General features: G+C 26.4%; 1 protein-coding gene across 2 annotated transcripts; it reads left to right on the forward strand.

Annotated features, from left to right (window-relative positions):
- Positions 1–9,439: 9,439 nt before the first annotated feature.
- Positions 9,440–17,204, forward strand: LOC107445821 (alpha-ketoglutarate dehydrogenase component 4). Of its 2 annotated transcripts, none has more exons than XM_016060309.5 (4): positions 9,440–9,580; positions 12,822–12,864; positions 13,144–13,286; positions 16,976–17,204. In XM_016060309.5, exons 1-4 carry the CDS (start codon positions 9,554–9,556, stop codon positions 16,991–16,993), a joined length of 231 nt encoding a protein of 76 aa, XP_015915795.2. In that variant the 5' UTR covers positions 9,440–9,553; the 3' UTR covers positions 16,994–17,204. The 2 variants fall into 2 exon arrangements, with proteins under 2 accessions (XP_015915795.2, XP_015915794.2); XM_016060308.5 differs by having other exon boundaries at positions 9,456–9,580; positions 12,822–12,882.
- The last annotated feature ends 413 nt before the right edge of the window (positions 17,205–17,617 follow it).

The raw sequence follows: 17,617 nt of genomic DNA on the forward strand, positions 1-17,617 counted from the left end.
AAAAAAAAATTTTTAAATGGCAGGAAAATGTATCTAATTTCGTGCCGGCTTTTCAGTATTCTGGTTTCCGGATAAGAGATTCTGTACTGTAATATGAAATTATCACCCTTTTAAATTGGTTTTTAGCAAATATATGTTTCTCTTTTTTTTTCTAGTAAAGATGATTTTTTATTTTTCTGCTTTGTTTTTAGTGCAATCATTTTAAAGCTTTTAATTACCCTTTCCTAATAGTATAATTTTGCTTAGCTGTTTTTTCTCCTTTTAACAAAGAGTTTTCCTAGTTTCTGGCTTTACAAAGTGCCATGGCATGAATATTTTTAGTCACATCCAGTTTTATTCTTTCCTGCATAGTAGTGAATTATCAGTATTATTGTTAAGTGAAATTTTTTCTTTTACATATAGTTTTCTTCAGACTTTTTCCCTTTTTAATTTGTTGGTAAGTTAACAGTGTTGTCTAGTGAACTATAAGTGTGAAGCTTTTAAAAGCAAAATTTTATTTACTGTTGAGTTTCAATGGAAATATTTTTAAAAAAAGAGGAGAAATATTGTTTGTTCTCAATTTATACTTTAAAAAAAATTCAAAAGAAATTTTAGGAAAAGTTTTATTGAGTGTCTGTATGAACTAAGGAAAATGATAGGCTCTAGTAATATTTTCATAGGCTGCAGAACAACTTAAGCCACTGTATTCACTGTTCAAGATCTGATTATGTTGCTTTTAAACTATATAAAAGGTTTCTCAAACAAACTTTGATATTTCTCTCCTAATATTAAGCATTTGCCTTTTGACTATATTTATATATTTTTTTAGAATATGAGTTTTAATTTATTTTTAAATGAGCTGGTTCTCTGACTAATCTGTTAAAAATATCATGATAGTTAATAATAACTTGATTGTCATCGTATTAATAATTATAAATATGTGACAAATTTGTACTTATTTATCGTGAAGTAATTGTCTTTTATCCCACATTATACAATCATTTGTTATGGAAGTTCGAGTTTATCCATGCTATCCTTAGCACAGAAATAAAAAATTTTGTATTTTTACATCAATGTATATAATAATGTTGAAACCTTGGCTTGTATGCCAAATTGTTCAACTATTTCACTTACCAAAGAAGATTTTGTTGTAAACTCCTTTTTTTTTATGGTAACTATTCATTAATTTTGTTTGCAATGTTTTGACTTGTGTTAAGTTTTAAACTAGTTTTTAGTATTTATCAAGATACTTAATATAGTTCACTTAATTTTATTTTCTTTTTTTTTTCTTTTGGTTGTGTTTTGGCAGCTTATTAAATGTTTATTTTTTAACAATTAAAATCAGTTATTAAATTATCTGAAAGAGCTCTACCTCATTAAGAATTGCAATATAATTTTATGTTGCTCATTCCACTCCTTTTATGTTTTTATCAATTTTTTTTTTGCCTTTAAATTGCAATCATTCCCTGTTTATAATTGCGAAATAAAGATGATTTCTCTTTTGTGGTGTTTTGAGGGATGTCAACTTTTTACATATTTTCCATCATTTTAATTCTGACAACTAAATCGCGAAAAAAAAAAAAATTTTACATGATCTTTTTCTTTAACCCATTTTAGGCCAAACGTTTTATAAAATCATTCTTTTCTTTTTCTTTAACCCATTTTAGGCTAAGCATAGAAATTTCATAAAATGTGGCATTTTCATTGTTAAATTACACTCATTAAGAGAAAAGTTGCCTGCTTGAAAAATGTTTTATTTAAACATGAGCAATATTTTAATTTTGAGAAATGGTGCCTTTATGTCAGAATCATTTAATTTTAACACCAGTTTTTATGACATTTGATTTACTTATTTACAGAACTTGAATTTTAATCTATCATAAAAACATATGATTAATCTCAAATGGAATAATTATAAATTTTCAAAAAAGTCAACTTCGCCAATAACCAGTTTCAAGTTAAAAAAACAAGCATAATTTGAAAATTTTTCAGCAGAAAGTGTTTAATCTGATTGAATAACTAGTATTTTATAGATATTTTCAGAAATCTTGAAAATAGCAGAAAAGTAAAATTAGAGGGGGGGGGATATCAATGCTAATAGAAATATATTTATTAAGATAGTGCTTTTACACACCTTTGGCCGAAAGTGGGTTAAGTTTGTGAATACTCATTATTTTCAGTTATTTGTCAGAATTTAGAACTAAAACCTTGTGCATGCACAATCAGCATTTAAATTTGAAGTTATGTTTGAAACTTAAAAATAAGATTATTAATTTTTATATATTTGAATGTATTGTGACTTTTTTTTTTTATTTGTTAAAGAGAATGTAACTTATGTACTATTATAAATATTTTATTTTGATGTTATATTAATGTGAACAAAATATTTCTCTTAGTAGGAATTTTTTTTTCTTGCTATATTTCAGTTGGCATCCCTGGTGTTCTTCAGATTTCTTAAAACCCAAATGTAAGACAATCAGTTTTTTGTTGTTTTTTTTCTTTTTTAATATTATCAGTTTTTTTAATTTAATATTTTTGCTTTTAAAGATCTTATACACAAAAAGCAAATAAGCAATGCTTTGCTAATTAATAGCATTCCAATTCTCTATTTTTTAAGAAAAAAGTTAGTCGTACAGTATTTGATAGGCGATGTATTGAATTGTCTATCCGTGTAATTTTATGTTTAAATATTTAATTTATTTTTAAATTTATATCTATTAAAATTATATTTTCTAAAAGAACTTGGAACTTCTTAAGCTTACCTTAAAAAAGATTAATTATAGATAACTCAATATCTTAAAATAGCAACATTTGTTTTAATACTAATGATATAATTTAATATATTAATAATATATTTAGTTAATGTACTTAATTTTTAAAGGTATATTTTCTCAGGTTAATCAGTTTGATTTCTTAATCTATAATACTCAGTAACTTCCACTATGGAATATCACTCTTATTCTATCATGTTTCAATGAAGAAAAAAACATTTGATTGTTGGAATTAAATTTGGAAAGAGAAAAAAAATCATGCTTGCTATAATAAGTTTTCTATGTATTAAAATTTTCTTTCATTATTTCATCATAAAAATTTTTATATACAAGATAATTCCTTTAATTCTATTATTTGAAAGAATATGTCTTTGTAAGATTTACAATTTAATCATTTTAGTATTCTTAACAATAATTTTAAGATTGTTCTTTCATAAACTGGGTTGAAATAATTTGATGAACATTTAAATTCTTGGTTTTGCTTTATTGTAAATGATCTCAAGTTTATTGTGCTCTTGTTATTAATTGTTATTTATTGCTATATATTTGCTTATTTTTTCTGGTTTGATTATTTATTGTAAAATTTTAGAACACTTTTTTAGGTTATATTGTTATATTTGTTAAGTTATTGTGTGAATGTCTTAATGTTACATATTTTTAGGATTTCCTAAGAATATGGTATTAATAGTTGCTACCTTGATAGTTATCTCTGTGGTACCATCTGGTAGTGTAGCTTAACTGGTTTTTCTTACAAATTTTTAAACATTAATTTTAATTTGTAGTTATTGTTCACAGAAGTGGATCAAGTTAACAGTACTTTTTATGCCATCATTACTCTATTTTCGGATAAAAGTAATTTTTGTAAAACTGTTTTACATATTGTATGTTATGATGAAAAATAATTGATGTTGCATTGAAATTCCAGACTTATGGTCTTTTGAATAGCCTTTTTAAAGTGTTGTTGTTGCAGTGTTGATTCACACTTGCATTGAAGTATTTTTTCCTCCCAATAGGAACTCATAGCAGTGATGTTCTATTGGCACTGTTAGATCTACTAACAATGGTTTTTGTGCCAAGGAAAAATAAATGTAATTTTTTAAAGTTTCCATTTGAAATTTTATTTTTTGCACAGGGTTGATAAATTTAGTAAATTAAGAAAAATCATTAAAAAAAATTAAATGTTACTTGCACAATGTTAGACTTTTTATACACTATTAAAAGTATTTTTTGTATATATTTTTTAAGTTTTTCTTGATCCGTCATATGCAGTGTGAAACTTTTTTAGCCAGAGTAGTAGGCTCAATTTTTAGTTATTGTTTGTAGTTTACGATGTTCTGTCAATGTTATTAATTATTTCATGTTGAACTAATGTAAAACTTAATATATTGCATTACTCTACATATCGTGAAATGCATATTTGTCTTGTGTGTGTGTACGTGAAATGTACTCTTGGATGTTCAGTCGTTTCAGTCACAATGGCCACCAACATACTCACTATATACTAACTATGCTTCCTCCTTTCATTAGTTTTTACTTTTCAACAGAACAAATATATTTTTCATTGCAAAATTTTGATAATCGTGTTGACTCTGAAAATCTGTTTAATCTCATGTTAACTAGTTTTAAGCTGCAATTGGTTTTGCGGTCCATTACTGGATATCCTATCAGTGTATTTATATCAGACAGTAAATTTTGAAGCTTAAATTGCATGTTATCAAAATAATCATTGTCTTGTGATTCATTGAGTATTTCTGTATAGTGGTAAAAGAGCTTATTGCAGTTTTAAATGTACATTCCATTATTTTAATGAACTTAAAATACTAATGTGCAGTTTTTCTATAGCCTAGTTTCATTTTTATTTCTGCATACCCCACCAATGTGCTTGTTAATGTACGAAATTCTAAAACACAGAAGGTGCTTAGTAATTTATCAATTATTGGTGCTTTGAAAATAGTTTATTACAAAGCTATTTTTCAAGTAACACCCTATATTGGAAATATTCAGTTATAAGCCTAAAATTGTGAAAAAATATTGAGTACCGTGCAAAGTTTTTGCTGTTTGTTGAAAGTTACAAGTTTACATACATTTCATGCCTTACATAATTACTATTTGTAATTACAACTTTCGTAGATTAAAAAACTTACTACTAATTTAAATTAACTCATTTATTATCCATGATGTATTTATTTGCTATGCTAAATAAGGTAGTCAATACTAAATTCAGCATTAGTGTTTTTACAATATTTTAAAATTTGCTTAATATGAAAAGTAACTGCTATAGCTTTTAACTTTAATTTCATCATTATTATTTTCCCACCTAATTCAAATAATGATTCTAAAGTTAGTATATTCATTTATTACTCTTTTGGTAGTAGAAATACTATAGTTTATTTCATTTTCTTATGGCTTCAATTACTCCTATTGTATAAGTCCCTTCTCTTACTACTTATTCAATTTCTTATTCCTATTTTAATTTCTATTTTTCAGTATTAATAAATTTTCAGAAAAAGACTTTCAATATCTTTAGATTAATAAAAACTACTTACCTACAATTACAGAGTTAAAAATTACTGGAAATATAATAATATTCTCCTTTTTTTTCATATTTAAAAGGTAATTCATGTTCAGAATTTAATATTTCTTACGCCAATTTCCTCTCATTGTGTTAAAATTTTATCTTAAGGCATAAATTTGTCCTACAATTATTGCAGAATAATTGGTACATTTTCTAACATAAGGAAATGAAATGTTCCTTAGCTTAAATTTTTATTAAAATCTATATGACCTCTTGTTTTTTGCATTTTGGAAAATGAGATTACTATTATTCCTGTTTATCACAATTTATTATTAGTTTAAAGGAATGATTCTTTGCATAATTTAAATTTCTATTAAAGAAAATTTTGCCTTTTAATTATAAGTTAAGTAATTAGTTTAAGGAATATTTTCCCTTAATCTTTAAAATTATTTAATTTCTTACTGGATTATAAATTATTTCAGGAGGGGTTTTGCACTACAACTAAAATAATACATTGTAGTTAAATTTTCAACCCCTGTTATTTGCTTTTTTATTATATAAATTGTGCCTTTAGCAGCTTTTACTGTGACTTGAGCAGTAATTTTCCAGATTCAAATATGAACAAAATCGCTTGTTTAGTTTCCTTAATGAGCGTTTATTATTATTAATAAAAAATTTTACCTTAACAAATACTTAGGAAAATGCTCCCTAGGCTTTATTGTGCATTTTGAAAATTTGTTTTGTTTTTACTATTTTTGATATATTGTATTCTTGTATTGTATTTGATGTTAGTGTTATTTTGCATTTCTTGCTTGTCTATTAATCATATGATGTATTGAGGGACTGACTGAATTTTCTGTTTTTTAATTCAAGAAAAAAATATTTTAATTTCCCCTCAAGTTATGAGTTTTTTGTTGTTTTTTTGTAAAATTTGGTTAGTTTTATTCTATGAGTTCAGAATTTTAAGATTCATCTAATTAAAGATGGATAAAGGAATCAGATGTTATGAATGTGTATTTAAAACAATGAAGCTGAACTTAAGGTTGTTGTGTTTTATTTAAAGACTTAATAGTTAGAAAGTAAAAAGAACAGACCTTTGTTATTATTAATTACTTTATCAAATGAAGAATTTTAATTATATGTTAATCAAGAGTTCTTTTAAATTGGATGATGAGTTTGCTTACATTCATGCTGTCTACAGAGTGAATTGTATTCCTTCTTGATAATTTTGGATAAAAAAATTGTTCTAAAACTAGTCAATATCTGTTAAAAACTCCTCAGGATTTAATTTATTTCGTTTAGATTTAAGAGTTATTTTAAAAATTTGTGCACATCGTAAAGATCAATTCAAGTGCCATGGTGAGTGTTATGCAACCACATCCTTGTTTGTGACATAAAGTCATTTTTTATTGATTTGTTTAACTTATGTTTTATTGTTTGTAGATTGTACTAAGTATTTTATTGTCTTTCACTACGTTATAATGTATTAAAAGTATTTTTTCTCTTGTTTCTTGCTGAAATGTTGACAGTGTCTCCTGACACTTGATTACTTTTAATATTTTTTTTTACAGTTATAGTGCTATTAATAAAATGTAAAATGATTATATCAGTTTCTGTTTTCTTTATTATTCTGTACCAATTAATTGTGTATATCCATCATAATGGGTGCAAATTGAAAGATTTTCTAAATTGACCCTTAAATTAAAAGCTTTAATGAGTGATTCTGAAATTTCTGTACAAACGAGTCATTGGGTGATTTAGTTATTTTTACATTAAATGTACCTGCATTGTGTATTTTTCTTGAATTGAAACTAAAGAATGGAGTATTGCCAAACAAATCCTTGAATATTGTGGATTAAATTTCTTCAAATCTAAAGAATATTTTTCTGTGAGTTTCCGACATAGTCTTCACCTGATTTAAATGTTTTCTAATAAATTTATTTAAAAGGTCTTTTTTACTAAGTTTGAATTTTCTGCTCAAAATCCACATGATTTATCATCTTTTTTGGAAAAGAGTTATGTGCTTGAGGGAATTTGGAAATGTTAGGATGTAATGCTAATACAGGAAAAATTAATTTTCAATTATTTTTGTTAGATTTTGGCCCATTAAACATTCTTTAAGGGAAACAACTGTTACTATCTGTATTCCGTATATAACTTATTTTGCAAGGACACGATAGCAAATGTGGAGGCAGTGTGCTAGTTAATCCATAGCCTTCTATAGATATTGCATTCTTTAAAAAACTTACATTTTATATTCACTTAATATAGCTAACTTGATTATGGAAGATACATTGGCAGGAATTGTAGTTGTCCTGATTTTCCTGAAAGAAAAAACTTAGTCTTGATTTCTGTGGGTGATCAGAACATGAGTTTTTTACTGTTACAAATGTGAATTTTAAAATGAGATTTGGAATAGCCCATTATGCATTTCTAGTGCAATATAAGGGAATGTACCTACCTTCCTGAAATATTTGGTTTTTTTGTATTGTCTCTTATTTATTTATTTAATAATGCTAGCAAAATTCGATAATTGAGGAACCATCTACTAATTGTTCAAATATATTGCCTTACCTGAAGAATTAATTGTTTCAGTCAATTAATAAAAAAGCATCCGGCGTAATCTGAATTTTCCCAGGTTCTGTATTTATAAATTTAACTCTTGAGCCATGTTATAGGTTAATTTGATAAGGTCTTTGCGAATGTAATGAAAGTTTACTGAAAGGGGGAAAATAGTTTAGTATTTATAACAAAACTGATTCATTTGTTTGGTGAGGAGCTTTTTTAATGTCGCAATTATATTTTTTAATAGAGAGCGACGAGTTCACACAGTTTAGTTTACATCAACGATCATATATGCTGACACAGGGAAAGTAAAATAACGTAAAGGTAGAATTAACAAAATGTAAGTTATTTCTGTGTTTCGGTATGGTACGATGATACTGTATCGGAAATGTTAACTGCACAATTTGTACATTGATCTAATTAACTATTGGTACATATGCAGGATTCGAACTCTGTACAAAGCCTTTGGTGGGGGATAATCTTTGACAGTCCATGAATATCAATAACATCTCATCTGATATCCTGCTTCCATTAGCAAGTTAAGAAATCTTAATCGTCCGAAAAACTTCTTTAAGAAAGCTTAGACTTCTAAGTAGAAACAGGGAATAAAACTGACATATAGAAACTCAATACACGTCTCGTCAGAAAATAATTTCTGCCAAATACAAATTACTACTCATGTATACTCCTTCATTTTGTAATTGCAAATGCAGAATATCATATGATGTATCAAAACTGCGGTAAGGTAATCATGTTTGATGTAAAAGGTTCTGCACCTGTTACATCAAACTGCATGTTAGTTTAATTGTGCATATAAAGATTTTATTGTGCATATAATTTGGTACATAAATTTTTAGAGGACGCTCCAGTGACTCATTAATCAGGTTCTTGGTCACATCTCCGAATGATTGGCGACCGAAAAGGGCTATAGGTTTAGAGCAGAACTCTTTACCTTTGGAAATCACCATTACCTTGTTTAGAGTCATAGGAGAAGGAAGTACGGCAGTTTCTCTTTTGATTTTCAAATAGATTAGAAACTTTTAAGTTAGGAAACTACTTGGAACTGAAAACTGCATTGTTCTAAAAGAAAGAGTCGTGAAAATTTTAAAAAAATAGTTGTGGCAATGAAATACGAAAAATATTAAGAAAAGGGAAAATATCGTATTAAATTCCTATACAACTGAGGAAAGGGAAGGGTCAAGGCATGGAACCGATCTCCTCCCAGCTTAGCATATTCGAGCGTTGCTATCGAAAATATGCTATGTTTTTTGCATGCATCAATAATGCTCCCTTAAATGAAACATTCTGTCTCGAAAATTCACTAATCTTTTCTATCTACGGTAATCGGAGATACATGAAACGTATGCAGTTAGAACGGTCCGCAATGGTTTTTGCATTTTTTTTATGGAAAGTACTCCCAGTTTTTCAATAACTAAATTTCCGTTTGCTTAAAAATGTAAGTAAAAATATATATAATTTAAAAAATATTATACTTCTCTTTTATTTTCCCTAAAACTTGTTCTGTTGGAAAACCGCACGCCCGACAGTGCGGTTTCGTGCGAAAAAGAGACGAATTTTAGATTCTAGCTTACTCATTCTAGTTTATTTATTAAAGATTAGTAGAAAATATTTGGCAGCTATTTCTATGTCCTTTCAATCTCTTTTCGTCTGTTCAAATTTGGCAGTAGGTTGCATATGTAAACAAATTTAATAAGAAATAAGAATGTCTGTCGGTGCACGATCGTGGAAGGTAATATCGCACGTTCATAATTTGTTTATTATTGTGTACTAATAGTTAATATAAGCGTAAAAAATTTGCATAGGAAATATCTTTTATTTCTTATAATGGTGTGTAATCGACAATTTTCCTTCCTAACTAATTTCATAATTTCTTATCGAATTTAATTTGAATGACAGGAAACCGTATTACCTTATAAATTACTTATCCCCGCCTTTCTGAAGTGTAAGGAACGTTTTCTTTATGCAAATTTTTGAAACACATAATAGCAAACTGTATCTTTTTGTTGTTTTGTTTTGAAATTATTGGATTTGGTTCAAATTTCGTATACATTTTTTTTGTAAAAATAAATTTATGTTTAATTCAATTCAATTTTGATTTATTTTAAATATATTCTATAATTTTTAAGCTATGAACATGGCATTTATTATTTGCTTTATATGCATGATTTATTACTAGAAATTCTTTAATAATAAATTCAATAAAAATCTCAAACTATAGGAAATGCCATGCAAGACTATCAACAGCATACAAGTCATGAATCAGTTAGAGTAAAAATCAGCAGTTTTGAGGAAAATTAAGATTTTTTAAAAAAAAATTATCTAGCTATTTGACTTTTCTAAAAGGATCAAATTCTTGTTTCTGACTTTTAAAAATGCAGTCTTAGTTATTTTTTCGTATAGTTACAGCTATGAACATGGCATTTATTATTTGCTTTATATGCATGATTTATTACTAGAAATTCTTTAATAATAAATTCAATAAAAATCTCAAACTATAGGAAATGCCATGCAAGACTATCAACAGCATACAAGTCATGAATCAGTTAGAGTAAAAATCAGCAGTTTTGAGGAAAATTAAGATTTTTTAAAAAAAAATTATCTAGCTATTTGACTTTTCTAAAAGGATCAAATTCTTGTTTCTGACTTTTAAAAATGCAGTCTTAGTTATTTTTTCGTATAGTTACAGACGAGTTGTTTGGCAATTATATACTTTAAATGCATTTTCGGAAAAAATGTTGATTTTAAGAAATTTCTTTATGCTAAGTAATACACATTCCTATATATATATATATATAGAGAGAGAGAGAGAGAGAGTCTAGGTCTAAGCTGCAATATATTATTTTTATCAAGCTTTTTTTTTTTTAAATCAATATTGTCCATATATTTGAAATGTTTAGAAGATTTCTAGATAGATCCAAAAAAAAAAAAAATTTTTTTTTTATAGAGCTATTAGAGTGACATGAAAAATGCGTAGTTTTCAGCTCACATTTACCTTTATTTTCCAAAAAAGTCAGAAGTTAAAGTAGGTTAATTTTTAAAGTAAAGTTTAAAATTTTAGGATCCCTGCTAACTTAAAGTAAAATTTTAATTAAGGATTTTTTTTTCAGAAAAAAAAAAATTCTGATACACCCAGTTGGATACCTTAATTTATCTGAAACTCACTTTCATTCCTAGTGCATTAACAAAAGTATTAAATTGTCAAGCTAGGAGAGAATGAATTTAATTTATAACATGTTCAAAATTTGCCAAAAAGCTTGCCACAATTGTGGCCTTGCCGGTACTGTTTAATTTCCATTGCTATTCTGCTAGCATATGCAGTCTTTTACTTGATCATTTAAACATATTCTTATTATTATCTTCAGTACTTATAGGTGGTTAACAAAGAGCCATCTATAACAAACTTCTGCTTTCTAAAATAGTAATCAACTTAAAAAAACTTTACGATATCTCTCCTGTGATATTCTGTTTTCGAGGCGAAATGTGACTATTCTAGATAGACACGCTTAATAATCTAGAAAGTTTTATTAAGATCAGTGGTCAGAAGTAGCACTCTTATAAGTTGCAAAACTGCTGTAACTGCTACTTTTTTCGAAGTTTGTTGTGTGTTATGCAATTTTTTAAAAAAAAGTAGTTTTGTAGTTTCCCAGCTACTATTTTTAACGTTAATTCAGTAAGGGAACAAGTTTCAAATGAAACTAATTTTTGGAATTAATGAGAGTGCCCTAATGATCAAGTGTTAAGTTAATAAGAATTACATATTACTAATATTTAAAATATCTATTACGAATAATAGCTTATGAAGCATTGATATTATTTCAATGGAAGGAAACATATTTTCTCTGTAATTTTCGACATACTTTATTTCTTGAAGGAAAAAAAAAGACAGCATTTAGCACTTAAAAAATTGAAAATATTTGATAATTTCCAAGCATTTCTTAAGTTAAATATATTTAGCGATATATATTTTTTTATATAAATAAGCAAATATATTTGCTGCTGAGAAAGGTATAAAAAGTTGAAGGTTAAAATAACAAATTCATAAAAATTGGTTCAGAATAACAAACTTGCTTATGTGAACATGAATATACATTTCTTGATAATTCCTCCTGTTTACATAAGCCTATTTTTTTTAAAATTCAAAACCATTTTGAACAAGTGATTAAGTTACACTCTCCACCGAAATTTATCTCCTAAAAGTAGCGACTACATTTCAATGTAGTTTATTGTAAATACATTTTAATGAAGTAGTTATAGTTAACTACATTTGTAATAAAGTAGTTAACCATTAATTAAGATTAGAATTTAAGTTTTCACTCAATATTTTTTATTCATAACATTTTTCTATGTTTTATACAACTCTTGAATATTTTAATGATTATTTCATCTTCAAGTTTTGGTGTGAAAATACTTGGAAGCTTCCTTATTTTTTTTTCACCACTTACACTTTTATTTATATTTGCAAACCATCTTTTATTAGAAATCTGAGTAATTTTCAGTATACCGTGCGTAAGCGGAATGCCACCAAAAAGTGTAGACCTCCGCCTACTTTTTATTTTATTTCTTCTCTCAAACACATAAAACCAAATAAAAGTTTTTTAAAAATAGTTGAATTTGTTTTTTCCAGGCTAACTGAATATGTGTATGTATATAGCAGTTGTATATATAACCTAGATACTACCTCCATGTGATAAACCATCATTTTTTAGAAATATATGTCTGATGATGTATCAAGATTAGAATGTGTTAGACATAGACTTATCAACAGACATCAATATTGTCAGATAGGAACAATTTATCAATATTGTTCCTATCTGAGATTTGTATGTTTAATTAAAGAAATTATGAAGAAAAAAAAAGTGTTATTAAAGTTTTCGAGAAAAGGGTTCAAAATAATAAGTATATGAACAATTGTTTAGAAGTGTTATTTCTTTAAAAATTGTTTTAATTAACATCAATAATATTTTTTACAGGTTATAAAACCACACATTCCTCTAATAAAATTCAATAGAAGAGGTAAAGAAGCTGCTCAAGGTGACATTTTAAAATAAATAGATATTTTACCTTTTCAGATGTTCTAGCTAATTAGTAAAATTTTGCAATAATATTGATATTTAATTTGGTTTTTGCCAAACATTGTTATCACACTCTTTTTTAGGTTTAAAATTGATTTTGTAGTTCATGATTAATTTCATATTATAAGTAAGAATGCACAAGTTTTTTTTTAAATAAATATAATTGTGTTTTTGTATGGCATAGTTGAAATGTAATTACTATTTCCTTAATACTATTTAGGAATTAATAGTAAACAAACTTCTGGAACAATGACTAGCACTCACGATAAAGGAAAAGCAGTTTTTATCTTAGAAGATGATACACATTTGCCTGCAAGATATCATCGGAAGCCTCTTACGCAACAGGAAATAGAATATATAGAAGTGAGAATTTTAATGATTAGGTATTATATACTTAATTTAATGTAAGAACAACCAATGTTACTTTTTGTTGACATGTTGCAAAACTGTCTGAAAAAGATCCAGTGTTTAACAATGTAAGCAAATTTAGAAAAATGTTCAAAAAATTCTTTTCATTGAATCAGTGTCCTGTTATGAACATAAGTTATAGAAATAATTTTAAAGGAATTTTAATATTTTATTTCTTAATATTCTATAACTTTGTCATTAGTTGCTCTTTTATTGAGTTGCAAATAATTTTTTTTTATGCACCTATGCATATTTAGAGATATAATTACTATAAACATGCTAATTAACCAAATTAATCTCGTGAAGTTACTTTTTTTTGGTTAAGTGTTGAATTTTATACCATGAATTTTGTGTAATTATATTGTTGTCCAACCATAGGCATTGAAAAGGCCCAATTTTTTAGGCGGATGAAATTAAATTACATAATCACAATAGTTTTCTAAATTTCGCACAAAAGAGGAAAAAAAATTACTAAATGTGCTAAGTACCTGCAAGATATATTATTTTATCTCTGCCTTGTTTTTAATTTTAAGAAAATTTAATTCACAAAATTTTCTGAGGGGGGGCATACCAACTGTGATCTGCCGCTGACGACACCCGTATATTCAGCTCTACTAATTTTACAGAAGTTCTTTCAAATTATGTATAATTTAAATTTTTATTCTCTTAAATTTTTAATAAAAGAAATAAGTCTTGAGATTTTGGAAAGAAAAAAACAAAAAATTTTCATGAAAGAATTTTTACTCATCATATACAGTAGAACCTCGAATAACTGAGCTTCGGTTAACCGAGGTTTCTGTTAACTGATATTGAAATCCGTTTTTTTTTTTTTTCTTTTCGAATGAGCCTTGAAAAAGACCACATTTTTTAGTTCACTGTCAGGTTCTACTACCCCCGAAAATACTCAACTTTCAGGAAATATTGCATCCTGAGAAGTCAACTGCAATGAAAAATGCTTTGTTTCCAGTAGTCGTCTGACCCTATTGAATACCAGGTGCAATGTGTTATCGCGCTGTACTTTAGTAATGGAATATTTTAAGAAATGTAAAATTAACAAAATAATGTTTATTAAATTTAAAAAATACAATAATTTCTTGAAATTTTTGATTTTTTGAAAATGCATCTTTTAGTTTAATCATAAAAATATTTTGGAAAACTTCTATTTGCTTTTTAAAATTTACTACTAGTAGTTGATTTCCTCTTTGAGTTTGTTGAGCTGTGAAACATTACTTTATATATGTTTATTTTTATCATTTAAAAATGTTCGATTGTTATTTATTTCAAAAGATGTTAAATTTGCGAGCAAGGCGAGTTTTTAAACAGTTTCTATTAACCGAGATTTCCGATATCCGAGTGGTCTGGATTGGCTCAGATAATCAAGGTTCTACTGTAATTCAATTAATTAGAAGTAAATGTGAAGTAGTTTTTTTTTTAAATTCTTAGTTATTTTATTTTTCTGCATTTAGTTTTTCAAAAGTTTAATTCAAAATTGAAATTATTCATTCACCATTCGTGCACATGCACTATCAAGGTGAATTGATTAATCTGAAATATTTCAACTCCATCTTTGTTAACATGTTGAGTTTTAACATCTTTCTTTAGGAAATTTTGTATTTTTGTAGCAGTTGAAAAATAAATGTAACTCACCAATTAATGTGCAAACTTATTTTAAAATTTTGTGAATTGTAATCAAATACAATTATTTCAAGTTTAATTTTGATGTAAGTTAGATAATGTTAAATTGAAAAAGTGAGCAAGTTATTAGAAAGTAAGATTTAATCATTGATAAGTGCACTGCAATCTCTGATATATCTCTTTAACAAAAATAATGCTCAAAAACATGTCTTATTTCAAGCAAAAATTCAAATAAATTTTTAAAATCTATGAAACAGATTATATATTTTATTTATATAAATTTTTTTTGTCTCCAAATTTTAATATTAATTTTTTCATATATAGGCCATTTTTTGTAGCTGGTAATTAACGGGTTGATAATGGACAACTCAAAACTTTAATTATTTAAACTCTAATTTTATTAAGTTTTTAACAGACGATTACGGTCATATTTAGGTAAAAAGGTTGTTCAAAGCGACTCGTGAGTGTGCCATAATTCCTGCATTTATAATTGTATTACAACTGCATTTCACTTCCTGTATGTTTTTTAGTGATTTGTTTAAATCACATGCATCTTGTACAGAGGTTTACACCTGTTCCATGTATTGATAACTAATATTCAAACCCTGTAGCAGAACGTTACTAAGTTCTTCCAGAAAGTTTCTTTATTTGGAAAATAAAAAAAATTTTGGTTTTCTTTCCTGCAGAAATTTTCACATAAGATTTGAAAAACTTATTTAAATTATAATTTTTTTTACACAATTTAAACCGATAGAATCGTTAATCCATGTAGTGTTTAGATTATATTTTTGGTTTTTTTCAGTTATTGATTTTTACATAGTTTTTAAATATCACGATATATTTAAAACAATATGGGAAATTCTAGTCATGCATTTCAGTATTTACTGTTTAAGGCAATGACTCTATCGATTATTCTGGCAATTATTGCTATTGATTTCTACATAGTTTTTAAAATCTGATACTTTTCATACGATATTATTTATTACAACAATCGAATCTCGAAATGAAACCCCATTTGATTTCGTCTTTGATTTTTTTCCCCGTAGTTATTGTTACAGATTTCATGATTTTTAATATTTTTTAATGCAATGATGAATTACAAAATTCAAAAGAGGAAATAATTAGTACGTCCCCACCAACAAAATGTGACAGTATTGCTCATATTAGAATTTAAAAAATAATAAATATTCAATTAAGAAAACTATATAGTTTTTTGTAAGCATGGCACTTCTGTTACTTTTAATAATAACAAATAGAAATGCTACTAATTTAAAGTATCTTGCAGAAAAGATATTAGTGCTAAAGTTGCAGAAAGTCAGAAAAAATTCTTCTACAGGAAATTACACACACTACATTATTTTGTCCTCTCATGTTTGCTAACTTGATTTTGTAATGAAGTTTGAAATATTCATAACATAGTTCATTTTAATTTTAAAGAATGTTTTAAACATGGGACAGAAAATTAATGATGTTAAACAAAAAAAATTATTATTATTTTTTAAGTATGATCTGTTCAGTTCAACTGCAAATTATAAGTTTGTTTTGTTGTTGCTTAAAATATTTCTTATTTGTTCACTTAAAAACATCCAACATTTTATTGTCTGCAAAATCAGTAAATTCGATACATGCAAATTATTAAAGTATATTAAGTAATACCAACTTTCAAAGATGTTCAAGTTTATGAAATATATCAGATGATTTACACTCATTTGTAAAAAAATTTATAACTGCTTACTGTTTGTTAAACTTATTTTTCATGAAGATATTAAGAATATTGATATACGTGTTTTTAAGAACATAAGTGTAAATTTAAACATTTATGTTGTTCAGATAAAAATATATTAAGTTAAAAGTATTTTACTTTAAATTTAACTTCTATTCTAATATGTATCAAATGTAACAACTTTTATGTGCCTCTCCAAGAAAAAATACTTTTGAACTATGTGTTTCTTGATCAAGGACTTCAAACAATTAGGACATTTTAAAAGTGATTTTTCTCTTTATTGCAGAGAGGTGGCCCTGAATAGGTGATCTTCATTAATTTAATTTGTTGATACTTACAATGCCTCTCACCTGGAGTAGCATTCAGACATTGAACACCTTTTCTTTTGAAAAGACCAAGTTTTCTTAAACCACTTCTGTGCTTCAGTCTGGTGTTATTTTCTAATGTACTTGTATTATTATTGTGTACTCGGAACTTAGAGTTGTAAATACTGATTAAAGTATTAATTTATTTAACGTAGATGTTATTATTTTAGAGTGACTGTTTTGACTTCATGAGATTGAAGGTCTCTTATAAACAAAACTAGTTAAGTAATGCATCAAATAATTTTTTTTTAAGGGAGTAAACTAATGAAAACATATGTTTATAAACTGGAGCAAAATGTTAGTTTATAAAATTTTACAAAAGATAAATTTACCTCCGTATTTATAATATGTACATTCCTAATATACCAAAATGATTCTATCAGTCTTGTTGAACCAGCTTAAGGCTTTTTGATTTAAGCTTCATTTTCAACATTCTTTTTTTCAGTGAAATGAAAGAATAAGTTATATGATGATTTAATACTCATCATCTTTAGCTACATTTTGATTTTTTTTTAATCCTGAAGTAATTGTAAGAATAATGGCACTATACACTGAATACTGGA

Source organism: Parasteatoda tepidariorum, chromosome 5 (assembly GCF_982258835.1).
Source record: "Parasteatoda tepidariorum strain Cologne lab strain chromosome 5, Ptep-v5.0, whole genome shotgun sequence".
NCBI lineage: Eukaryota > Metazoa > Arthropoda > Arachnida > Araneae > Theridiidae > Parasteatoda > Parasteatoda tepidariorum.

Coding starts and splice junctions, on each gene's coding strand:
- LOC107445821 (XM_016060308.5), top strand. CDS start 9,554: ATGTCTGTCGGTGCACGATCGTGGAAG. Junction 9,581..12,821: donor TCGGTGCACGATCGTGGAAG/GTAATATCGCAC, acceptor TATTTTTTACAG/GTTATAAAACCACACATTCC. Junction 12,883..13,143: donor AGGTAAAGAAGCTGCTCAAG/GTGACATTTTAA, acceptor AATACTATTTAG/GAATTAATAGTAAACAAACT.